Source organism: Physeter macrocephalus, chromosome 3, assembly GCF_002837175.3.
Source record: "Physeter macrocephalus isolate SW-GA chromosome 3, ASM283717v5, whole genome shotgun sequence".
NCBI classification, from domain to species: domain Eukaryota; kingdom Metazoa; phylum Chordata; class Mammalia; order Artiodactyla; family Physeteridae; genus Physeter; species Physeter macrocephalus.
The window spans coordinates 21,861,999-21,888,828 of record NC_041216.1 but is presented as its reverse complement, the minus strand read 5'-3'; the positions used below and the strand labels follow the sequence as shown (position 1 = coordinate 21,888,828).

Sequence of the window (26,830 nt, the reverse complement as noted above, 5' to 3'; positions counted from 1 at the left end):
CAAAGCCTGCTTAGGCAGAGCATAAAGTGTGGGAGCATGGGGACCAGAACCTTCCAACCTCGTCCGTTGTAGATGGTCAGCTACCGAGTCAGCATCTCCCCTCCCCGGCATCAGTCAAAGGGGCAATTTTACAAGAAGAATCTCCTTTGCCTTGTGAGCTTCTTGAGGCCAGATATGCTTCTGACTTCTTTTGGAAGCCAGCGGACATTTCATAAATGTTGACTAATCAAAAGTCCCCGAAAGTGAGCCTGCTGAAACTCCATCTCGGGAGGGGGGGGGGACAGTATTGATATATTTTGATTGGAAAGTATGGGTTTGTTTAATATTAGGCCTCCATGGGCCATTAAAAAAAAAAAACCCACAACAGTGATAAACGGTATCATACTTAGCAAAATAAGGTAACCTTGAGATTTCTTATGCTCCTGTAAAATAGTAATTCATACCTGTCAAAACGCCCACTTCCCCTTTAAGCCTTACCTGAAATGAAATTCAGATCCTGCATTGATCTAGTCATTCTGATTCATCTTGTAATGGAGGCGTTTGGAATCCAACGAACCTGGTTCTAATCCTGACTTTGTTCCTTAAATGGCCGTATGACCCTAGAAAATTTGCTTAACTTCTTTGGATGTCAGTTTTTTAATATATTTTTTAAATTGCCAGACAAAAAAGAGTTTCGAGGATTCAACAAAAGCCCCATAGACCGTGCATGGCCAAACAGCGTGCGTTTGACAGCTAAGGACTCGGTAAAGAGAGTTCATTCATTCGTTCAGCAAACCTTTATTAAGTCCTTACCGTGTGCTGAACATGACCTGGTCCCTGTCTGCGAAGAGTTTACCCTCTAATGGTGGAGCTTGTGGCTTTGTGGTAATTAATACCGTCAAGTTCAGCCTTTCATAGGAATCTTACTTTTTGAGGTACGTTAGTGACCCGAGAGGGAAGGACCGTCTCCTTCCCTGCAGCTCAAGCCTCCCACCTACCCCCCCCCGACCCCTGCTCCCACCAGACGTTACCCAAAGCTTCACCTGAACAAACAGGAACGACATTTAGTTTTTGATGAGGGGCTGTCTGGTTTTTTACATTAAATACCACAGGTAGATTGCTGGTCCCTGCCAGAAACCAAAACACAGGCAACGCTGCCATTTCCAAGAAACCTGCATGAGCCCAGCCTGTGTTACCTGGAGGGTGTGCCTCCACCCTCCCACCCTGGAGGATTACCACCCTCAGTCAGTAATCACGGAAGAAATCAACAGTAGCACCCAAGGTGCGATGAGCAGTGCTTTATGAGGCCGCCTTTGCTTTCCCCTCGGGCGTGTTTTCTGCGTGTGTTGAACTTCTTTAAGCTTCTGCGCACAGTTCAGAGGGTAATACCACTAATTAGACCAACAAGGTAATGTAATGACAGGGCACAAGCCTTCAGCATATACTAGATTCATCCCTGATTAATAGAGTGGTCCCCTCCTATCACGCAGCATCCCTCCGTATTATCCGAGGATAACGCTCCGACTGTAATTAAAACCAGGGAAGAAATTTCACTCTTCTCCACAAGTGGAAAATGAACAGTTTAAAAGCGGAGGACCAAACTAATCACTTAGAGAAGTCAAAGAGATATCCTGAAAAAGCCCCGAAGAGGCTTGACTGCTAATTAGCAGCTAAAAGGTTTCCAGTGATGTTTCATCAATCTTTGTTTAACCAAAAAAAGCCCAAAACTTTAAGATTATTTTGACAAGATGGAGTTTTGAGACTGAAGTTGGGGGGAAGCTGAAAGCATTATTTTAAAATGTAATTATGTGAAATTTCAATTATCTTCCTCCTTTTCAAAAGTCTCTCAGTTCAGCAGGCAATGAGTCGGTATGAAAGAGGGCGGGAGGTTGACGCGGTACAGTGTGACCTCTTGCCGGGGACAGACACTCGCTCTCGTGTACTGTTTCCAGCTAACTTGGAAATGAGAGGATGTGAGGTGGGGACGGTCATTTGAGCTGGCCAAGGAGTCGAGGCGTTCTCTCCCTGGCTGCCTGGCTGCACCCATAGTCATACCTAGACACCTACTGGTTTTTTGTCTCTCAGGGGACCTAAGAGATTCAGAGGGATATTTGATATGTCATAGATTTAGCTCCAGATGTTATTCTCTGAGGATTGACTTGAGCCAGAAGAGCTGGCACAGCGCTTAAAGATTCTTTTCTTGCCGATCGCACCTGGTGGAGCTGAAGAATGAGGGTGCCGGCCAATCGGACTCAGCCCTGCTGGGAGCGTGCAAGTGCCATTAGAGGCCTTTCACGCTGCTCTGTTCCTCTCGCACTGTCTGTACACGTTCTCCTGAATTAATGACTTTGTGCTGTCAATCAAACGGCACCATTATTCAAATTCATCCGAGTTTCGATTCCGACACATTCGCTAAGTGCTGTGCTAGGATGAAAACGGAAAGCTTCAGCCATTAGCCAGTAAAGCTAGTCATCATCGTATAACGGCTTGCTTTTGTAGAACAATTAACTTTGCACTCCAGCAGAAGCGACACTATTGACACAAATTCCTATAACTGCGGATTGTGCTGTGCGGTATGCCCATTTGGCAGATAAGACGGTGGAGGTGCAATGGGTCAAGCACGTTTTCCAAGGACACCGGGGTTCCTGAGCCAGAGCCAGGCTTGCTCTCTCCAGGGCTGCCACCTGGCCGGGGTCGAAGCATCTCTCCCCACTGGCTCCCCCTGCAACTGTACCTCCAGCCTATCGTCTTGTCTGCTCTCTCCAAACTGCTGCCCAAGAGGGCCTTCTGAAATGTAAGGCCTTCTGCGTGATTCCGCTTCTGGAAACCCTCTATATGGCTCTCTGCGGCTCCTCAGGTACCGTAGGGCCCGCCCTGCCCCCTTCCCTGTTCTCATTTCTCACCTTTGTCACCTATGGCCTGCCTTCCAGCCACGCCAACATTCTCCAAGCCTCTCCCGGACTTCTCAAAGCTGTTCATGCTGCTTTTCTGTTCTTTTCTGTTCGTCACTAAAAAAAAAAGCCCAACTGACCCGGAAGGGCCACTTCCGGGAGGCTTTCCAACCTCTGCCAGGGACTGTTCTCCTACTGTGTGCTCCCATAACACGTCTAGTCTCTTATCATGACTCTCGGGAAATGTAAGTTGAGCATCTACTCTATGTTCCGGGTGCTGTTGGAGGCCCTGGGGAGAAAGCAGTGAATAGACAGACGAGCAGGGGAGAGAGATAGTAAACATATGTGTCTATAATATGTTGGGTGATGCTAAGGGAAATCAGCAGGATAAGGGAGACAGGGAGTGAGGGGGGAAGGGGCTCCTTTAGGTCTGGGTTGTGGAGGGCAGAGAGCAGGGAGGGAAGGCAAGGAGCGAGCCCTGGGGGTGAGCATCTAAGCCTTGAGCAGAAAGAAGAGCAGATGCAAAGGCCTGTGAGGCTGCAGCCTCTTCGTGTGCGTGAGGTGCGCAAGGAGGCCGATGTAGCTGGAGCTCAGCAAGTAGGAGGGGGTCAGTGAGAGGTGGGGTCAGAGGGGAAGCTGGGCCAGAGCGTGCAGAGTGGGCGAGAACGTAGAGCTAGCGATCTAGGAAGCCTGAGGAGGCATTTCTGCACAGGCAGGCCTGGTGCGATCTGACTCAGGAATTTAGGCACTCAACCCTCCCTCCCTCCCCTTGTGTTTCATTTCACCTATTGATGGAATCTGCTCTGTTTCCTACTGCCCGTAAGCCCTGTGAAGGCAGGGGCTGTGTCTGATTTGATCGCCACCGTTGCATCCCTAGGGTTTAGCACTTTCCTGCCTCCTAGAAGGTACCTCATAAACTTGTGTGAAATGGTTCCCGCCCCAGCTCGCTTCCTCTGAGACTCCACAGCCATCGACAAAGCAGAGGGTAGTTCATGTTCCGTGTAGTGTGACCCCCTGCAAAAAACGACCACCCAGAAGGAAGCTCCGCACCCAGGCCTGGCACGTGCTGTGAGGGTGCATCCAGGTGCCTCGGGAGCCGGCCGAGCTCAGGGCGCACCGGTGTGATCTATGCTCGTCAGGCCCCTCCTTGGCATTTGGGTTACGTGTCAATACAGATGCTGTGTCCGACAGGTGATGACGGGGTGGGGAGGATAGATATGTAACTGTCCCTCTTCCTGCCTCTCTCGAGCTGACTCTGTCGCCCCCTCGTCCACTTGTGAACAGATTTGGGGTCTTCACTGAAGTTACCTTCTCCGCTTGGGATGGGGCACCCCGCCCCCACTACCGTAGGACATGATAAAGAGCGCCTGGCCTCCTGCTTGTGCTGCCGGGGGGGCGCGGATTCCGGGGCAGCTCTGGGTGCCGTGTGCGCCTATGGGGTTCTGCGGGCTTGTTGGCGGAGTAATTTCAGTTTTAGTTGGCACCCGAGACAAAGCGGTCTTTGAACTCACCCGCAGCATATAGGCAGCCAGGACTGTTTCAATGAGATTGCAGGGAATTTGCCAAGTCGTTTGGGGCCTGTAAATTAGGCCTCGTTTAAAAATTTAGATAAAGCCCAATGTGAGGGAGAAATGCTTTCATAACATTAAATGTGAATTACACTGAAAACCCCTTTCAAGTTAAATGGAACCGTTCTCTGGGAGTACGGGGACATGAAATGCTTCAAATGTCGAAAGAGTTTTCATTTGTTGTCCCAAGTGAAACGACGGCATTTTATGTGGTTTAATAGTTCAGATGCACATGGAGATGGAATTCATTTGGAGAATGCCGGGCCTGTTTCGGAATCTGTTTTCACAAACCTGCCTGATTTCATTTCGCCTCCGCAGTAACCCTGCCAGGGGTGGGTACCACCAGCCCTGTTGCAGAGATGAGGAGAGCCTTTCCCGTCAGCTGCGTCCTTGCCACCGACCGGTCGTGCTTCCATCGTTGATCCATAACGAAGCTGGAAGTACTGTCACGTCTTAGACGTTCATCTTGAAGGCACCGATCGTTGGACCATCTGGAGAGATCTCATGGAAAACCAGTGGACGGTGTTGAGGTTGGCTTCTGTCTATTTGTCAGTGTCCGACACTGTCAGAAGCATTTCTTCTCTCCCTGAGAGCCTTTTCTGTGCATTGGTTTGCCTATTCGCAGCTGCTCTCCGTGGCAGCCCCCTCCTCTGTAGGCTTGTCCCTTTGATGTGCGACTGTGTCACTTACAATGTGGTTAAGCTGCAGAGGACAGAAATCCCGGGGGAAGCTGGCTGAAATGGGGAGGGTCTCCCCTGATTGAAACCTCAGGGGCTGTGTGCACTTCCAGCATGGCCCGACGCCACAGCCTAGCTGAGGTGACCCAGCCCCACGCATCTTTGCCCCCGCAGTGCTGACTCTGTCGTCCGTAGTGGTCTTTTCCCTTCCCGTCCCCAGAGGGCTGCCACTGGCTCCGAGGTAGCTTACCTCCTTGCTCACACCCAGTGGGTAAGAGCTAACTCTGTCCGGTCTTCGAGACAAAGTCCCAGACTTAGGTCTGATTGGATCAGTTGGATCATACGCCTAACTCTGATGCGGTCCCTGAAGCAGACGTGGGGCGGGGGGTGAGGGAGGGCCATACGCCGGGATATGCTGTTTACTTAGACGCAAGCCACATGCTGTGGACCCAAGGTTGGCGTAAACCCGGTGGCAGGCCGGTAAACGTGTAGCACTTGGCTCTCCAAGAAACAAACAAAAAGTTAACAACAGCACAACGACAAAAAGAAAAGCGCAGCATTTGCTGATTCCTCTAGGGTAAGTTCTCCTGCCATGGATGATTTTAAGCAACCAGTGCAACGCCACTCAACAGTCAGTGTGGGAACGGAAGCACACAGTTGGCTCTCGGGCCAGTACAGCACTGTGACACCTCCCCTAACATTTGTGGACCACAAAGAAGGTAGGATGGATCCTCAAACAGAAAGCAGAGCAAGGGAAAAGACACGGACGTGGGGCCACTAAAACGAACCGTCCCTAGGATACCCCAGGCTCTCTCCTGATGCTGCGTTCAAACTGGTCCTTCACAGTCCAGCTTTATGCCAACTGCTAGCGGGTGTTTCCTGTCTCTCTGCAACAGTGTGCGCAGTGGAGAGAAAATAACTCAGACTAAAAGTCCAGGGTCAAGCCAGGGCCCTCAGGCAAGCCCTTTGCCTTTCTCAGTGCCCTCAACCATAAAAGATGACAGGGATAACCTCTCCCCCAAAGAGCCGTCGTGAGGGTTCAGCAGCACGCCACCTGTGGCCATGATTTGAAAACAATAAGGTGCTGCGTTAACACAGTTGATCCTCGAAAAACTCGGGGGTTAGGGCTGCCAACCCTCCCACAGCTGAGGATCCAAGTACTGCTATCTCTGCTTCAAAAACAAAGGAATTGATACGTGACTCACCCAAGGGCAGGAAGATGACACATCTGGATGGGCTCAAGACCTAAACCCTAGTTCTTTTGATTCCACGTCCCGTGATCACTAATCGAACAGAAACTTTGCCCATACTTAGCTAATTTAAAGACCGCAAAATCAAAATGCAGCTACCGTATTTATGAAAAATAATCCACATATGAGTGAATCTGAGCAGTTCAGACCTGTGTTGTTCAAGGGTCAATTGTATAAATGTAAGGTGTGTCCATGATTCCCCTCTAATGTATTCCCCACCCTACGTGGACCACAGTTCAACGCCAGTGTAGTCCAGCAGACAAACCATGAACTCTGAAGTCAGACAGGCCTGGGTTCAAATTCCAGCACTGCAGTTTATGTGCTGTGCGACTATGGGGAAGACACTTAACCTCTCTGAAATTTTGTTTGCTCATCAGTTAAAAAGTGGGATAATAACACACCTTCTCTGGAAGGATTGCTGCAAAAAAATGAGTAAGGTAAAGCATATAAGGGCACAATAAATATAAAAGTCATTATTTTAATGGCATAATTTCACTAGTAGTATGCGTTAATTACCCCCTACCCCAAATCCATTGCTCTTCTGGCAAAAGCCCCCACTTTGGGTCTGGAGAGCCATCTTTTCCCGACTCTTAGGCTGTGAGGTTCGTGGAACATCCTCTATGCCCCCCAGCCCCCCATTCCACATCCTGCTGTTTAAACCAAAGAGTATAATTACATCCCCTGACCGCCAGTATTAGTTTAGAGGTCCAAGCAGAATGAATTCGAGAGCTTCTGTGGAGGTTACTAGGAAGTGACCCTCTCTCTCTGCATTGGGACCTGGAAGATTCAAAGGGTGGAGCTGCTGCATCTACCTTGCTACCATGAGGTAAGAGCTGAGTGGTCTGTGAGCCCAGATACGGTAGGAACTAGCAGACGAGCGTAGTTTGAGCCGGGATCAAGTCTCTCATCCTTGTATATTTCATTTGCATGCACCCGTATATTCTATTTATTTTTAAGCTATAGCTGGGGCTGGAAATCTTCATCAACTGCAACCAAAAGAGTCCTGTTGGATACATCACACCTGGAGAGACTGAGCCTGGGAAAGGTGGCACAGACCGGAAGAGGTGGCCCTACTGGTGAGCGGTGGAGCAGAGACGGGGGCTGGCTCCAGGTCCCGTTTCCTCCCACCCCAGGGCGCTGCCGCCACCGCTGCAGTATCGCTCTCCAGCTTCCAGCAGGCGGCCCTGGCGTGCGCGGTGGGGACGTGTGACTACAGATTGTGCACATCAGAACTTCTCACATCACACTGTGTGCTTGAGAGCACGCGAGCCTGCGTCCTTGGGCTGGTTGGATTTTCCCCAGAAGATCCCCAGGCAGTGGCTCCTTTGTGTTGCCCAGGAAGCCTGTGGATAAAACGCACCTTTGTGGGTTGTGTATCTGAAGCTGTCTGCTGTTTTTATAAAGGAAGAAAGAAAAGTGGTGAGAGAGACCCGGGGCGGGTTGGGGTGGGGGGGTCAACTCTCTTAATATCACAGCACAAATTCTGGCAAGCATGCCCAGGTTTTTAATAAATGTTATTTTGATTGGATTCAGAAGTTGGGAGATGACAAAGTGACGCATTTTCACAGCTCCCTGTCAAACCAAAGCGTGATTTCCAAACTGTTAAGCTAAAAAAAGGCAGGAAAGGGAGCAGCTTTGTGAAGCATCCCCATCTAGTTCAGGTTTCTTGGGGGCTTTGCTCTAATTCTCATTTCCCCCCGTTGTCGTTTATAGGTGTACCTCACTTAATGTAGCTAATGCTGTCCGGGGCGGGGTAGGGGTGGCATCTCTCCCGACCCAGGAGAATGTTTACAATAGTGTGATCAGTTAAAACCTGTTCTGGATGCATCGGGGGCGGGGGATACTTGTTGTTATTTTACATCAAACCTTTATGAAGCATAACATCTCTAGCAGTTGCTTTTTAAGGGAATTAGATGTAAATCTTTCCATAAATAGAAGAATCCTTTTATCAGGGAAAGACTTACCCTGGTATCTACATGGGAAAAATGCTTCTATGGTAAAAGCTGGATTAGCGACATACAAATGATGAGGAATTGTCTGTGTTAAAAGGAGTAAGTGGACTGAAGATTTAGGCGGGAGTTCCAAAATGTTCTGAGAAAGTCAAACAGCAGGAGAATCCTTCCTTTGGGGCTGTCTTTTATTTTTATTTTTATTATTTTTAGTTTGCTCCTCTCAGTTCTGCCCATTTTCCCGCCCCACCTCTGAGGCCGCGGATAATAATCTCTCCCCATCCAAGTGAACTTGCATTGCTCTCAGCTAGGACTCAGCAAAGGAAGCCAAGGCTCCATGTACCAACCCTGCAGAGGCCCCCTCGTTTGCCTTCACCCACAGGCATCATCTGCATTCTCGACCTCGAGCACCTTTGTTGGCGCTCTTTCAAGCTGAGCCAGGTGTGGTGTGAGGCCAGAGCTGAGCAAATGTATCTCCATACCTGGCTGAGAGGGTAACTCAAGATACTCCCTCTTTATAAAGATGGTCCCCTCTGTGGGAGGGAGAAAAAGGTACGCTTCAAACGATCAGCTCTTCTGGTTATGAGACACTGCAGTAGGCAGAATACTGCCTCCCTCAAAGATGTCCGTGTCTTAGTCCCCAAAACCTCACGTGGCAGAAGGGCGTTTGCAGATGTGAAGTGGGGAGGTGATCTTGGAGTGTCTGAATGAGCCCAACATCATCACAGGAATTCTTACGAGGGAGGCAAGAGGGTCAGTGTCAGAAGGAGATATGATGAAGGAAACAGAGGTCAGAGAGATGTCGTTGCTGGAAGGGGGCCACGAACCGAGGAATGTAGGTGGCCTCTAAAAGCTAGAAAATTCAAGCAAGTAGATTCTCCCCTAGAGCCTCCAGAAGGAACATAACTCTGCAGACACCTTGATTTTAGCCCTATAAGACCCATTTTCAGACTTCTGACCTCCAGAACTGTCAGGTCATAAATTTGTGTTCTTTTAAACCACTAAGTTTGTGGTAATTTGTTATAACAGCAGTAGGAAACTAATACAGATATTCACTGAGTAAAGCATTAGAATAAGACACAGTCCTCAACTCTCATACTCCCAGAACATAATTCATTCCTCCTTTGATGATTTAGAAGTTACTTTAGGTTCCTACTGTGCCTTGGGGACATGATTATGAAAATAAGTTCCCATGATATTAATGCTGGTTAGGAGAGAGCTTGAATTGACAGATGTGAAACCAGCCTGCTTTTACTATTCTGTTTTTAAGAAGCCAACCAAAAAATGATAAATTTGGAGTGGAAAGAAAAATCCCTCAGTTGCATAACCCAGAGCCTGACTTCTGGGTTGTGCACTGTTCTGTTCTGATTTCCATATCATCCTGCTTACCTTTCTTGCTTTTGGGGGCTCCCCATTGGAGTGTCCAGCACTGTGGGACTGGGGTTACTGTTAAATATGAAGTCTGCAGAGAGGGACCCATTCTCTTCCCTCTCTTTGCATGCCTACTTCCTATTAATGTCACAGGGAGTTATGTGTGTGTATCTAGAAGGCAATCGATGCCATTTATTGTAATGCAACTGGTGCACAAAATACTGCACTTACACGACGCTCACAGTTGAACTGTTCCTTCCGAGTGAACCTTCTCCTGGGCGGTATGTATCAAATGCCTCCCAACTCCATTTTTTTTCAAGCTTGGCTGATAGAAGATGAAAGAGCACTAAGGATTTTTCCTCTCTTGTCTTAAAAATTTCCATTTCATAACCATACACAGAGAATCTGTCTTCAAAAAATGGATTATACGTTAGCAGGAGGTTGGATATTTAGGTTCTGTTAAGCCTGCAGCACCCTAAACAAAGCATCTTATCTCTTCTAATCCCTGGTGACTCAATAGCATACTGATTTGAAGGCGAGGAACCAGCCCTTGTCATCTGTGGGGTGGGGAGCTCTTGCCTGCCTGCCTGTGTTTGGGGCTGTGGATCTGGACAGCTCAGCTTCCTTCCCCCACCCATTCCGTTACATCCTGTTTATGTAGCCCAGGACAGGCTGGCTTTGTTCGTGAAGCTGCCTTTTATAAGGGATGGCAGGCGGGGGCAGTCGGGTCTTTCTGGTGAGCTAACTGCAGGCTTTCGAGGGGGTTCCTAAGGGTCACAGAGTGCTGACAAGGAAAGACGGTTCCCAGGGCTGGAATGTGCCGAATGCTTCCAGTCCACTTTTCTTCCCCTGCAGCCGGCTGACACCTCTTCCTCAGCACGCATCCACTCAAGGGATGGGTAGGTTTGAAAGTTCACCCTTGCTTGTGTGCACGTTAAAACATGCTTAGGAGGTAAGTGGCTCAGAAATCAGGTTGTGGAGTGTCCAGCTGCTTCGGGGAGGACTTGCCTTCGTCTTGTAATAGCTGAGTAAACTTGGACAGGTCCCCCAACCTGCAAATGTCAGTTTTCCCGTCTGTGAAATGGGAGGATGAGAATGGTACCTACTCCATAGGGTACCGTGATGGGGTGTGATGGGGAAGAGGGGATGGAGAAGGGATGTAATGAATGTCCAGTCAAGTCACATGTATTGGCTGATGCTAAGTGTTCAGAAATATCAGTTTGTTGGTCGGTGGTGTTAACTGGGTGAGGTGATGTAATGGATCACTTGAGCGCACTGTTCTGAAATGCAGGAATCTTCTGTGCAGTGGCCTAGCTCTGGCGCTTTGGGCCAGCCCCTAACTGCTCTGTCTGGGGTGCCCCGCACAGCCATGAGGGTTGATGTGAGATCCCTGGCAAGTGCCTGGGTCAGGGCTGGGCACCCCCCACAGCACTAAGTCGGGGTTCCTTCGGCTGCTGTTACTACCCTCCCTGCTGCACCTTGTCCTGTTATTCATAATGGTGATGTCTCTTAGGCCCCTCTGAACAATCCTGTCCCCTTGCCATGTTCTCTAAGGAGATTGGAGGAGATGCAGTCCTTCCTGTACTCATGGGGTCTACACGTTTCAGGTACAGCTGTGTATGGGTTGTAGGTGATGTGAAATACAGGCACATCGCCTCTTATTGTGCTTCACTTTATTGTGGTTTGCAAGTATTGAGTTTTTTACAAATAGAAGGTTTGTGGCAACCCTGCATCAAACAAGTCTGTCAGCACGATTTTTCTAACAGCATTTGCTCACTTTGTGTCTCTGTGTCACGTTTTGGTCATTCTCACAATATCTCAAACCTTACACCAGCAAACGGATTACAACTTGCTAAAGGCTCAGATGATAGCATTTTTAGCAATAAAGTATTTTTTTAAGTTGTTAATTTTTAAAATTTATTTACTTACTTACTTACTTCTGGCTGAGTCGGGTCTTCGTTGCTGCGCGCGGGCCCCCTCCAGTTGTGGCGAGCGGGGGCCACTCCTCGCCGTGGTGCGCGGGTCTCTCACTGCGGTGCCTTCTCCTGCTGCAGAGCACGGGCTCTAGGCTTGCGGGCTTCAGTAGCTGTGGCTCGCGGGCTTCAGTAGTCGTGGCGCACGGGCTTAGCTGCTCCGCGGCATGTGGGATCTTCCCGGACCAGGGCTCAAACCCGTGTCCCCTGCATTGGCAGGCAGACTCCCAACCACCGTGCCGTCAGGGAAGACCCAGCAGTAAAGTATTTTTTAATTAAGGTATGTACATTGTGTTTTTTAGACTTAATGCTATTACACACTTAATAGACAAGAGTAGAGTGTAAATGTAACTTTTATACGCACTGGGAAACCGAAAAATTCGTGTGACTCGCTTTAGTGTGATATTCACTTTACCGCGGTGGTCTGGAACTGAACCGGCAATACCTCCGAGGTCTGCCTGTAATTGGACCAATGGCCCTCAACCAGGGCAATCTGGCAGTGTTTGGAGGCATTTTTGGATGTCACACCTAGGAAGGGATGCTCCTGGTATTCGGTGGGTGGGGGCCAGGGATGCTGCCAAAAACCCTACAATGCCCAGGACAGCCCCAAACCCAAAATGTCAACAGTGCCAAGGTTGAGCGATCCTCAATTAGATGATGTCACTGGTGATGTACTGGTTCTCAACACGTTGATTTGTTTTATTCTCTCAACGGTGCCTGTTTACATTCCGGTCTGTTGGCATATGTGGAAAATCATGGTTGTCAAGTAAGGTAAGGAGTAAAAATATACTCTCCTCCCCCACCACAACTATTCTTGCTGAACAAGGAACGATTGGGAAGAGAGTGGAAGAGACAGTGTTAGTGGGACCCTGACAGGCGACCAGAACGCCAGGATTCTGTTCCCCTCTCCAGTGCTCCCGAGATAAGATGACTTGAACGAGCCACCTCATCTCTCTGGCCTTCAGGTTTCTCATCTGTCAAATGAGGGGGTGGGATGAGATGTAAGTTGCCATTCTGTTCTAAAATTCCTAATTATAATGAAAAATCAAACCCAGAGGTCAGCCTTTCTAAGAAGGTCCCGGTGGGGAATCACTTGGAGGGTGACGACAATGTTGTCTGACACCCAGCTCAAAGAAGGCGAAATGAACTGATGTCGTGTCTACGCCATGCCTTGAGTCATTTGGATTGGAGCCTGCTTGTGTTTGTTAGGTGATTCTGGCTCTCCCCTGTCCCTAAAAACCCTTGTAATCATGACAGTGAGAACAGCCACTGGCACTGAGCACACGCTGGGCGCCAGCACTGTTTGAACAGTTTCCTGCGTGAAAGGTTTGATCCACTCATCAATCCTGGGAGGCAGGGGCCACCATTGCCCCCACCTCACAGCCGGGGAAACAGAGGCAAGAGAAGGCACTTTCCACCGCTGTTCATCACCAGTGGGAGAGCTGGGCAAGTTGCTGACTTGACTACAAGGAAGGGAGAGAGGCTTATACCACTTTCAAGGAGCGGACTCTGTCCCAGCAAGCCTGAGCCCCCACTTCACTGCTCAGCTTGAACAAGGAGCACCTAAACATTTAATGTTCAGACGAAGCTAATGTGCGAGATGCCAGCCTCCCTGGGAGGGGAGAGAGAAGACCAGGGGAAATAAACAGAGGAAATGACAAAAGTTATGTCACCCACCTGCCCCAAATGCAAGCTAATAAGTTTGAGGGGAAATCTGACCTGAAGTTCAGACATTTCACAGGAAGACAAAACCTTGAGAGGTATAATTTCAGAGGAGACTTCTGGAGTGGCTGGATGTCGTTTTCAAGGAATGTGAGCTGACACTTCATGCCCGGCTGCCTGGAGAGCCCAGGAGGCAGCTCACAGGCTGCCTGTGAGCCGGTTGTATATTCTCTCCGTGTATCTGTGTGTTGGGATTTCCCTTGTACCTTGGGTGTGTAATGGGAAACGGGCAGTGAAAGTGGTAACCTGTGTAGAGCTCATCAGAAAGTGTAAGAGGTGATATAAATGGGCACGGACGGAGTCACTTTTGACCTAATTATATTCAGAGGCATGCAGTCATGTGAGCTTTCACATTTACTGCGTACCTACTCCATGCCAGGTCCTGGGCTGAGTTCTTTGCTTGCTTTAACTCATTTCAGTGCCACAACAATCCCAATGGGCAGGTGAGAATATTATCCCTATTCCACAGATGAGGAAAACTGAGGCTCAGAAATGTCACAGGCCCTGCCAAGGTCGTAGGGTGAAAATGGTGGAGACGTGGGTAACTTGACCCCAGAACACCACTCTGCTCAGATATCTCTGTACAACGTTGGTTCTCGAGGCTGGCTCTCTGCAGAGTCACCCAGGAGCTTTTATAAATGATTATACCTGGTTCCACCTTCCAATGATTCTGGTTTAATAAGTCTTGGGTGGGGCCTGGATATGGTCTCCTTTTTTTTTTTTTTAATTCCTCAGGTGATTGTATGGGGAGCCAGAGTTAAGAACCACTGTCATACAATGGAATATTACTCAGCCATACAAAGAAACGAAATTGAGTTATTTGTAGTGAGGTGGATGGACCTAGAGTCTGTCATACAGAGTGAATGAAGTAAGTCAGAAAGAGAAAAACAAATACCGTGTGCTAACACATATATATGGAATCTAAAAAACAAACAAACAAACAAGAAATGGTTCTGAAGAACCTAGAGGTAGGACAGGAATAAAGACACAGATGTAGAGAATGGACTTGAGGATATGGGGAGGGGGAAGGGTAAGCTATATGTATATGTATAACTGATTCACTTTGTTATAAAGCAGAAACTAACACACCATTGTAAAGCAATTACACTCCAATAAAGATGTTTTTTTAAAAAAAAAAAGAAACACTCTCACATATAAATGTGTGTGTGTGTGTGTGTGTGTGTGTGTGTGCGCATATGTCTATATGTATACATGTATGTGTTATATTAGTTTCTAGGGGCTGCCATAACAAGTACTGTAAACCGGGTGGCTTAAAAGAACAGAAATTCATTCTCTCACTGTTCGGAAAGCTAGAAGTCCAAAATCAAGGTGTCAGCAAAGTCGGTTTCTTCTGGAAGATCTGAGGGAGAATATGTTCCATGTCCCTCTCCTGGCTTCTGGTGGTTTCCCACAATCCCTGGTGCTCCTTGGCTTATAGACTCATCACTCAAATCTCTGCCTCCATCTTCACATGGCAGCCCCCTTGTGTCTGTGTCTCTCAGTGTCTATTCCTCGTCTAATGAGGACCTCCGTCATTAGATTTAGGGTCCACCCGAATCCTGTATGACCTCATCTAAACTAATGACATCTGCAAAGTTACTATTTCCAAATAAAGTTGCATTCTGAGGTTCCCGGTGGACATAAATTTTGGAAGGAACATCATTCAACCCACTACGCGTGTGTTATACATCATCGGGGTTGCTTTAAGACGTGGCTGTCCTGTTGAGACCTGTTAGGGCAAGACCCTGCCACAGTAGAAAACCACTGTGTGTCTTTGTGGAGGGGAGGGCTGCAGGGAGGTGAGGGCCCTTCTCCAAGGATGAGGTTTACTGTACCTCTTGAATGGGTCTTGTGTCCTATTTCTCTATCCCCACGGACACTCATGCAACAGGCCACCACCATCTGTCACCTGCATTGAAAAATGCCTCCTATCTTCCATGCTCTGCAAGCCCCCGCTTCACCCCGTTCCACCAGTTCATCTCCAGCCAGTCTTCTAAATGACAAATCGAAACTTGCTACTTCTCCGCTTAAGACCCTTCAGTGGACCCTCTTGTCCTCCTGGGAGCTTCCTCAGGCTGCCTCTCCAGCATCACCTAGTGCTACTACCCGTCCTGAAGTTGCTTCTGTCCCTGAAACACTTCTCATGTGCTCTTTCTTCAGGCCATCCTTTGTGTGGTACCCCTGCCTAGAAGGCTGGACAAACACCACGCCAAGCCCAGTGAACACCAAAGGCTGATGCACTCAGTCAGGGCTCTGGCCCCCCAGGGCGGTCCGTAGGCAGAATGGAGTGAGCGCAGGCCTCCTATGTGGGCCTCTCCTTTAATTAAGCCTTGACCAGGGCAAAGAAACTAGTAAATATCCCCAGTGAGATTCCTCCAGCCACTTTCCGAGCTGGAAATGAAATGGCCGGCTGTAAAACTACGATGCATAATAGAAGCCAGCTTAATGGCTTTCCTGAAACATTAAAAATTAACATTAAACATCAACACTTTTAGTGGTCAAACGTCCCCCGTGGTGCTCAGTGTCTGGAAATTGGCCCCCATAGGGGGCACTGGGGCCCGTGGCTATAGGCCTCTTTGGGAGGGTATAAATGCCCTGCAGAGGAGAGGCCATCTGTGGGTGAGGTGGGCTTAGATGGCTCAGGCGAGAAGCTGAGTTTGCTCTCTTCCTCAGCCCCTGATCTCTGCTCTCTCCAGCTGTTTGTAAACTTCTGAGGCTTTTTATAACCCTGGCTGGATCGTTTCTCCTCTAACTCGGTATGCAACGCGGAGAGTAGGCCTATTGATGAACTGGAGTCGGCCAATCCGTGTGGCCGCTGGACACTCAGCCCCATCTCCTTTGATTTTCTTGCCATCCAGGGCAAGGAGGTGAGGCTCGCATTCCGGGTGGCTGCCTACAGGGCTGCCCGTCTCCATCGATCAGCCATGAATCTTACTGGCTTCCAGAATTTGTAACTCCCTGCTCCCCATTTAGCCATCCCTAGGAGGGCAGAGAGAAGGTGGTGTGAAGGGATGGTGGCCGGGGACGTCTATCTGTGACGCGTGGTTGCGAAGCACCCTGGGTTGTGGAGGAGAGGCAGGACCCACTGGCACAGCTTGGAATCTGGAAAGCCACAAAGGTTGTTGTTGGAGAAATGCCTCTCGGTTTGTTGGGCCGGAAACAGCAATATTTTTGAAAACTCAGTCTGCTGCTCGGCTAAGTTTAAAAACACCCCTTTATATTTTAGATAGTAAAGCTCAGAATTATTCACTACATTATAAATGCTGCTTAATAAAATTAGGGTCTAATTTGTGTTTGCCAGGTTTCACCCATCTGGGACCTTCTGGGATTCGCTCTGATATTGCTGATTCAGGGCGGGTGGAATAAGCCTGTGTTCTGTGGACGTGCCGGAGGCCACAATTTGGGATTTCCATCATTCCACTGAAGGCCTCTGAAATGCAAAAGGGTCCAGAGCACTCCATGGTACCAGGGCGGTCTCTAATTGTAGCCATCAGCAGGGGCAGACCTTGGAGAGATTTGCTATGCTTGGTTTCTCTGCTGGGTTAGCAGTGTCGCCTCCCTAGGTAATTAATAACTTCTTGTCTTAATACCTCTCAGAAGTGTCCATCCAGTGCATTGCAGGTCCCTTGGCAAGAGCCCTGAGAGCTACAGTTTGGCACAGGTTCACCCTTTCACTGCCAAGCTCAGCCCAAACAGAAAGTTTGCAACCCGTGCTCTGACCTGGCAGTCAGGCTGCCCCTGGGCCTTTGCACATGCTGTTTGCTCCACCTAGATAGCTCTTTACCCTCACCCTCTATATCCTCACCTCCATCCCCTTTACATATTAACTCCTCTTCCTGCTTCAGGTCTGAGATTGAATGCCGCTTTGTTTGGAAAGGCTAACTGAGCTCCCAGGTCCCTGTTCTGGGTCTCAGCACATTTCCATCCGTCTCTCGGCTCTGCTTTTTTTTTTTTTTTTTTTTTTGAGCTGGCTGTATTCTCAGGTAGGCTCTCTTTTTAGTGGCAAAATGGCCGTGGGTAACGGTGAACTCATATTCCCCAGATGAACCACAGGGCCTCATTCCCGATGGTTCCAGCAAAAGTCCTGGGTCATTTGTCCCTCAGCGAAGCAATTCCACTGTGAATCTGACTGGTTAGGCCTGGGTCATCAAGTTAAGAAGTAGAATCAGTCCCTTTCAAACCATATGATTTTATCCAAATGATACACTGCGGAGGTAATGCCAGAATCAGGAGGAACACTTAGATTCTTAATACCAAAATAAGGAGGTATATACTGGGCAGTCAGAAACGTCAGATGGCCAGTTTAGCTCCCAGTGGCCCCCAGGACACCAAGGTGAGTTCCATGAACTACCCCTGTATCCTCCTGCATCAGATCAGTCTAGATTTGGCCAAGGATGATTAGAAGATCCAAAATAACAGTAGTCTAAGTAATAAAGAAGTTCATTATTTTTTTCACATAAAAGCCAGAAGTGGGGGGCTCCCCTGGTGGCGCAGTGGTTGCGCGTCCGCCTGCCGATGCAGGGGATGCGGGTTCGTGACCCGGTCCGGGAAGATCCCACATGCCGCGGACCGGCTGGGCCGGTGAGCCATGGCCGCTGAGCCTGCGCCGTCCGGAGCCTGTGCTCCCGGGAGAGGCCACAACAGTGGGAGGCCCGCGTACCGCAAAAAAAAAAGAAGATACCTTAAAAAAAAAAAAAAAAAAAAAGCCAGAAGTGGGCAAATCCAAGACTGGCTTGAGGGCTCAGCTCCACAGAGCCCTCAAAAGTGCCTTGTCTTCAGCTTTCCACTGTGCCATCCCAGGATGCGGCTCGCAACCTAAAGGGCCAGGGCGGTACTCCAGCTGTCACACCATCACTCCAAGAAGAAAGACAGAAGCGGCTAGAAGGAGCGGAGGACCCACACCAGCTGACAGTGAAGGAGGGTTTCAGGAACACAGTCTATTGACCAAAACTTGGTGACACGGCCACCCTTCGACACAAGAAAAGCTAGGTGTGGCCATGAGGCGCTTAAAAGATCTGTTACACTTGGATGTGACACCAAAAGCACAATCCATAAGAGACAAAATTGATAAATTAGACTTGATCAAAATTGAAATCTTTTTCTCTATGAGAGACACTGGTAAGAGGATGAAGCAACAAGCTACCAACTGGGAGAAAACACTTGCGTGTCACGTATCTGACAGGACGCCTGTATCCAGAATACATGATGAATTCTCAACAGTGAGAAAACAAACAACCCAAGTTTTAAAATGGGCAAAAGATGAAAACAGACACCTCACCCAGAAGGATATATGGATGACAAATAAGCCCACGAAAAGATGTCCAACATCATTGCCTATTAGGGAAATGCAAATTAGTACCACACTGAAGTACCACTACACATCTATTAGAGTGGCTACAATGGAAAAGGTGGACAATAATGGAAAAGAATCTAAAATATATATGTATATATGTATGTATAACTGAATCACTGTGCTGTACACCTGAAACTAGTACAACGTTGTAAATCAACTATATGTCAACAAAAATTTTTAAAAATAAAAAGATGGACAGCACCAAATGTAACAAAGATGCAGGGCTCCTGGATCTTTTATGAGGATGTGAAATGGTGCCGCCATTCTAGAAAACGGCTTGGCAGTTTCTTATAAAGTTAAACATATATCTATCATATCACTCAACAGTCTTACTCCTGGATATTTATCCCAGAGAAATAAAGACTTATGTTCACACAAAAATCTGTACATGAATGTTTATGGCAGCTCTATTCGTAATGGCCCGAAACTGGAATCGACCCAAATGTCTTTCAACAGATGAATGGATAAACAGATTGTGGTACATCCATACAATGCAAAACGGCTCAGTAATAAAAAGGAATGAATTATTGATTCATGAAACAACTTGGATGAATCTCAAAGGCATTATGGTGAGTGAAAGAAACAGTCCCAAACGACTACACGCTGTATGATTTCATTTATATGACATTCTCCAGAAGACATGGAGGGTAGATTCCTGGTTGTCAAGGGTTAGGGATGGGGATAGGGTGTGACTGTAAGGGACAGTACCAGGGAATTTGGGGGGTGATAGAACTGTTCTATGTCCTGCTTGTGGTGCTGGTTCCATGGATCTATACATGTTTTAAAGTTCATAATTATACACCTCAAAAAAGTCGATTTTATTGTAAAAACGTGTCATTACTATGGTAGAAAGGAGGCATGGATATTGGGGGGGGCAGTAGCATTCTGACCACCTGTGCCTCACTTTCCAGCACATTCTCTTTGTTGGGCTCAGGCAGGGCTTCTCAAACCCCAGAGCTATTGACATTTGGGGCCAGATAATTCTCTGTTCAGGGGCTGACCCGTGCATTGTAGGATGTCTGCAGCATCCCTACCCCCTACACACTAGATGCCAGAAACATCCCCCATCCGCAGTTGTGATAACCAAAAATGTCTCCAGACCTTGTTAAATGTCCATGGGGAACACAGTCACCTCTGGTTGAGAACTGAGTGTGTTTCAGTTACTTACAACTGAATAACCTCCAGTTGGTTGTTTCCTTTCTCAGAGACTCTGCTGTTTTCAGTCTGTCTCCATTGCCTCTTTTGTGACAGTTGCCCAAGAACTTGCAAGGTGTAAGTTGGATACACCTGAGGACAGGACCCCTGGGCCGTGTGAGGCTGTTTGCTGAGCGTCCCACAAGTCCCCGCTGTCTCTATATCCTCTCTCCGCACCCTTGTCACCCCGTTTTGTCCCCATATCCATCACATGGCAAAGGAAGGCTGAGTCCTGGGCAGTTATCGATTCCGAGTGGTGGACTGTTAAGCCTACGTTGTAGTTACATCTTAAGCCGCAGGTATTTCCCTGGGCTCATTTTTAAAAGCCGTTCCAATATCTAAATATAGAAGAGTAACACATTTTAATAATCATGGCCCGGGGCATAGTTTTTCCTGTTGCGTGAAAAACTAATGGTCCAAGCAGCCCACAGCCGATTACAAAATTATGTAAAAGTAGTGGAAAGAAATCCGAACCCACATGCCTTCCGTCCTGCTGGACCACCTTTGCTGCGGTACCGTATTTCCTATTTCGCACACTCCCCAGCCCAGGATAAGGGGCATGGAGTCGTTGTTCAAGTCTTTATTTCAGAAAGGCTTCCCTTATTCCACAGGTGGCTTAGGAGGGTGAGCTAGAGAAGGACCTGTCCATTTCTATCCTTAACTTAGGGACCAGCAATGGACTTTACTGGATTGTCTTAACACTGGGGGAAGATCAAAAGACCAGAAGTTACTTTAGGATGTGGGTTGCAAACCGCGGTGCTTGCAGGCTCTAGGCTGGTAAGTAAATGATGAAGCGGGTGGAGTGGAAGGGCCATGCCCGGGCTGAAGACTGAAGTGGCTTCTCACGTCTGTGTCATTGCTGCCATGTGGGAATCCGGCCTGGTGTGGTGAAATCTTACGTGTCTCTGACAGAAGCTGTAAATCTGCATCTGTTTTTGGCCCCTTCTGATTAGCAAATGCTGCAATCAATACAGGTGGAAAAGAACAATTCTGAAGTCTGTCTAGCTGTGTCCTGGGGCCCGTGAGTTTGTGATTTCTCCCCCACTCCAACCCCCTGAAGGTCAACTCTGCAGGAACCCCGAGAGGAAAGCTTAGCAGGAATTTCCATGTTATCACTCCCCCCGCCATCAGCCTCATTCACCCCCATCCTCCCAGTCCTCGTGGGTCCTTCCTTCCCAGCTGGCCTTTCAGTTTCTTCTACCGCCCTAATCATCCAACCAAGATGAGAATGAGTCCCTTCTCCCCATCACCCAACTAAACTAAGTTGGAACTTTTCCATAGGGACTTTTCAATTTAACCCTAATCACAGCCACACAGAAAACATGCACAAGACAAGAAGCCCAAGTGAAGAAAGCAGGGTATGAAGCTGTATGGATGGAACAATCCCAACCAAGAAATTGGGAATGTAAATTGGTGCAGCCACTATGGAATGTCTTCTCAAAAAATTAAAAATAGATCTACCATATGATCTAGCAATTCCACTTCTGGGCATGTATCTAAAGGAAATGAAAGCACTGTCTCGAAGAGGTATCTGCACCCCCATGTTCACTGCAGCATTATTTACAATTACTAAGATATGGAAACAACCTAAGTGTCCATCTATAGATGAATGCATAAAGAAAACGTGATATATATATATATGCAATGGAATATTTGTCAGCTATGGAAAAGAAGGAAATCCTACCATTTGCAACTACATGGATGGACCTGGAGGGCATTATGCTGAGTGAAATAAGTCAGATAGAGAAAGATGTATACTCTATGATCTCACTTATATGTGAAATCTTAAAATACTGAACTCAGATACAGAGAACAGATTGGTACTTGCCACAGGCTGTGGGGATGTGGACAAAATGGGTAGAAGGGGATAAATAAGGTACAAATTTCCAGCTATAAGATACATAAGTTCTGGGGATGTAATGTACAGCATGGGGACTATAGTTAACAATACTGTATTGATGTTCAAAAGTTGCTAAGATAATAAATCTTAAATGTTCTCATGACAAGAAAAAAATTGTAACTATATGAGGTGATGAATTTTAACTAAACTTATTGTGATAATTATTTTGCAATATGCACATATATCAAATCATTATATTGTACACCTTAAACTAATATATTAAATGTCCATTATAATCTCAATAAAACTGGAAAAAAATGACGCATAGAAAAAAAACTAGAAGGAACTACGGCAAAATATTGACAGTGGTTAGCTCTGGGGGTGGGAATAGAGGTCATTGTTTCCCCCATCAACTTTCTTGTATTTATCACGTTTTCCATGCTGGGAATGTGCTGTTACTAATTTATAATGGAAAACATTTTTTAAAGGAAATCTTATTTGGAGACTGAGAAACATGAAAAAGAGAGAAAGTTCAATAGTGACATTTAGGGAGCATAGATTCATTGATGGATATCCACAGATTTATTGAACTTGCCCAGTGGTAGGGCAGCTGATCTCAAAGACAAACCAGACTTGCCCCCCCGCAGCATACATCTTGGACTAGACTATTGGGAGGGGACTAGAGTTGCAGAGAGGCTGGGCAGGACGTTTCTACCCTGGAATTCTGAGAAGGAGGGGTTGGAACTGGGACACTTCAGAGAGGAGTAATTTCCAGTCCATCATTTAACACAAGGACAGAGCCCTCGACTCAGAGGGTTTTCCTTCCATGAATATTTACAGGAGTGAGAGAATGGAAGTCACGATGGTAAAAGTGGAAAACTAATAGAGCTTGCTAATGTGAAGTATAGGCGTTGGGTCATATCCCAGTGGGTGAATTGCAAATGGTTAAGGTTACTTGAATCTTTTGGGCATGAGGCCATTCTGCCCTGAGACGACTCCATTCATAGCCTTACATTAAAAACAGGCAGTTTGGTGCACCCAGTTCTTTTAAGTTGGCAGCAAAGGAATTTGAATTCATTCATCAGTTTTGTCCACACATTCGGATTTTCCGGAATGGTTTTCCAAACCACTTAGAATAATGGAGTACTCCCTGAATTGTTTGCCATTGGATCTGAGCATAGCAAAGCACACATCCATTACTCTGGAGCAGGCATCATATTATTGCTCTGATGGTAACCAGGTCCTGAGTTCTTCAGCCCAGTAAAGCCTTGTTCCCAAGGCTTGATGGATATGGCACCTCACAGTCTCTGATTCATACCCTTCTAGGAGGTATAATCTTCAGATCACTGACAGGGCACTTTATGCCAGACCCAGTCATAAATTCTTTACATTTAAGAGATGAGGAAGGCATTATTGTTTTTCGCACTTTATAGATGGGGAACTGAAGCACAGAGAGGTTAAGTGACATGCCCAAGGTCACACAGCACATAACTGGTAGAACTGGGATTTTAACCCAGGCAGTTTTCTCTATAGCTCTTAATATTGGGAAGGTTGTTGTTGGCTTACGTTACACCCGGAGCCTGAATGATCCATTGCCATAAGCCAAGTTCACATGTTGCCTTTTACAGTTCCTGAGGGTGTTTATACACATGTGCAACCCAAGGAGGGTCTCAGGGTTTGTCTGCTGGCACATTACAGAAACATTACTCTAATATTAAAGTATCCTCCTTAAAACAGACCAATCCTAAAGGCAACCAATGAAGCTAACGGGCGGTTTTTAGCTCAGGGTTAGGAAAAAATATACGGCATGAACTATGATGAACTGAGGTGGAGAGAAAGCCAGAAATCCCACTCCAGCAAAATTTCATTCTAATAGTCATCATGATTTCATAAATGCCAAAAGTGTTTCGTGCCTACTTGCTTTTTGTTTGTACATTTTAACGTAGTGTGAATTGGTGGAATGATGTTAAAGGAAAGAGGATAAAGTTTAGGGAGATACCATTTGTTGAGAAACCTAGTATGTGCCAGGCACAGCGCTTGGCCCCTAAATCCTATGCCATTTAATCCTCTCAACTATCCCACGAGGGTAGGTGCTGTTATTGGCACCCCCATTTTACTGATAAGGAAACTGAAGCCCAGAGAGGTTTAGTAACTTTCCCAGAGTCACACAGCAAGTAACAGAATAAGTGACAGAAATGACTATTTGTGTGTGTGTATGCATGCACGCACATTTGTGGCAGGGTAAGCCAATAGGTTTTGTGGGACATCCAGTGTCATATACCATTATACCAAATACATATTAAAAATTAATTACAAGGAAACATTAAACCAAACATTATAATTCATTACAGAATTATAATGTTTCCAAAAATTAACAGTGGTGCTTTCTAGTATTGTCTATGAGAACTTTTTTTTTTATCAAAACACTTCCCATCCCATACGATGTAGCTCAACTTTTAACATCTTTTGACTGATAAAAATAACTAACACAGAGGCTATGAATTCAATAGTGTTTTGGTTAAATTTGTACTTTATTAATCAACAGCCTTTTCATACAACTGAAAAACACGCACGTTTATGTGACGGGTATCTTGGTCAGCCCATCCAAAAGTAGTGCTTGGTGCATCTATGGGTTTTGGGACCATTAAGTGGCACCAAGGGCCCTTCTCCTCTGTCGGGGTCTGTGGCTCCCCAGATTGAGAGCCTGTGGTTTAGGGAATCAAAAAGAGGACAGATCAAACATTGTCCCCCAATGCTTCAGTGCACATGGAGCGGGAAAGTGTGCTACAGTGAGAGGGAAGCTGCCACGCTGAAGGTCAGGCGGTTCTCCTAAAACTGTATGAATTTCAAATTCAGAGAAAGTCACTTAAGCTCCTTACACACATTTTAAATCCAAGAACATCATTAAGATAAAACCGTTTGTTCTTTAAACGACCAAATTAGGCATGATCACAATTAGAGCTAAAGCACTTCCTGGTAATTCCTCATCTCATTCTCCACTTGCCGTGTTTGGCTTTATGAACCCTGAGAAAGAAGCTGTTGTTGAAAATGGAATGTTGTTTTCACTTTAGCTGCAGTGTTTAGAAGAAATATTTAGACTTGCTTTGGTGGCAGGAAGTCCTAGCCTTCCTTTTTTCTGGGCGGGGGGTCTCTGTACATGTGAGCTTCCTGTCAGTTTGCTGGTGACGACTGGAGAGGTTTTCTTTAACTTCCATATCTGTTAATGAACAGGGACCAGAATATAATAAGTAAGAAATCTGTCTGTCTCCTCCTAATCTTTTCTACCAAACAGATGGGGTTATATGTATAAATCCTGAAGGGCAGGGTTTATACCCCCTCCCACCTCTGAAATGAAAAATGCTTCTGAAAACAGACAGGAATCACCTGGTACAAAACCATTAACTCAGTCTTGATTAAGTTATCCTGTGGAAGCATCATTGAAAAGAACAACAATACTTGATTGGTTTATTTTTCCAAAATTTTGATTGGGGCTTTTTTTCCCCAAAAGAATAATTGCAGGGTCTAAAGGAACCATTTGAACTCCAGCATTAGAAGAAAAGACAAATCATAATGTAGCTCATGAGGTTTGATGGTTGAGAAATGAATCTTAGCCTTGATTCAAGGGCCAGTGTGCCTGAACTCAGAGCCCCCTACTCACATTTTCAACTCTTTTAAGTAAAAGAGGGGTACTTTGAATGACAATGGTGATCCCATGGGATGCTTTCAAGCCGGAAATAGTCTCCGCAAGGGGAAAATCATTCAGCACTCTGTAGTTTCTCAAACTTTGCCTTTGCTTGGTTTAAATTAATCGTTACAGAAAGAACATTTTGGTCCTAAAATGAGGTCTGCACAGAATAGATCACCAGGCCACAAATGAGGGCCAGCTTCAGGAACAAAAATAAAAAAGCTAAGCTGCAGAAGACAAATTCTGTTTAGGATGCTGTATCTTTAAGTGTGTAAAGTCCTACCCCAGTCATGTAATCTTAATCCTGTTGTAAATCTATGACAAAGTAAAGTGTTCTTTACTTTAAATAACTAGCAGCAACCCTGAAAATTTGTGTGGGATTGTAACCCATTTTGCTCTCGTTTGAAATTGCCATTTCAGAGTCATTGTATTAACTTCACCTTCATTATTTTTCAATTGGCTGTGCCTTGGATTTTTCTACCTTCTTCCTCCCCCTGCTCCTTAGACTTGGTATCATGTATTTATTTGTTGGTTCACCCATCCATCTACCCACCCATCCATCCATCCATCCATCCATCCATCCATCCGGAAAACATTTCATTGCTGACTGTGTGCCAGGACATACACCAGCTTTGTGATTTTTCAAGTGGGGACAACTTTGCCCTCCTAGGGCTATGTCTGGGGACATTTTTGGTTGTCACAGCTGAGAGTGATGGGGGTGCTACTGGCCTCCAGTGAGGAGAACCCAAAGATGCTGATAAATACCCACAATGCACAGGACATCCCCCAAACAACAGGGAATTATCTGACCCCAATATAATAATGCTGAGGTTGAGAAATTCTGCTGACTCAGATAAATAACTGGGTACCTGGCCATATGGAATTTACAGTATTGCAGGAGAAATCGACAGATAAACAGGAATCGTGCTGACGCTACTGATGAGATCATAGGTGTTCTCCATCATTTCTGCTTTGGAGGGTGGTTCAGCAATGTCATGGATCTGTGAGAAGATTCTTTTCTGGACCGTCCAGCAGGAATTGGAATGCGGGGGAAAGAGGCTGGGTGAACAAAAGCTTTGCAGATGCAGGTTTGGGACATATCATTGCTGGGGTGAAGGTTGGAACCTTGGATGTGGATGAAGACTCTGAGGCAGAGGTAACAAAGCTCCTACACCTGCGGGTGCCACGTGAGGTAAGGGGAGCAGTGACGAGCAGCAGCCGATACAGCTCCCTGGGGAGGGTGGGGACCGTGGCAAACTTTAGAGCAGCTGAAATAGGCAGTGGCTCCAGTCAACTGCCTCCATCAGAGAATGCAGGCCCAGTGTGGCCAGATCCTTGTGATTTTTTTTTTTTTTTTGGCGGTACGCGGGCCTCTCAC

The 26,830-nt window shown here is 46.7% G+C and overlaps 1 protein-coding gene across 1 annotated transcript in view; it reads left to right on the top strand.

The window, feature by feature from the left end:
- Nucleotides 1-26,830, top strand: part of KAZN (kazrin, periplakin interacting protein) — a 1,042,391-nt gene that overhangs the window by 745,928 nt on the left and 269,633 nt on the right. Inside the window, 2 exon segments of the mRNA XM_028487818.2 lie at nt 661-690; nt 23,763-23,784. Of these exon segments, the coding sequence (XP_028343619.1) occupies nt 661-690; nt 23,763-23,784 (52 nt within the window).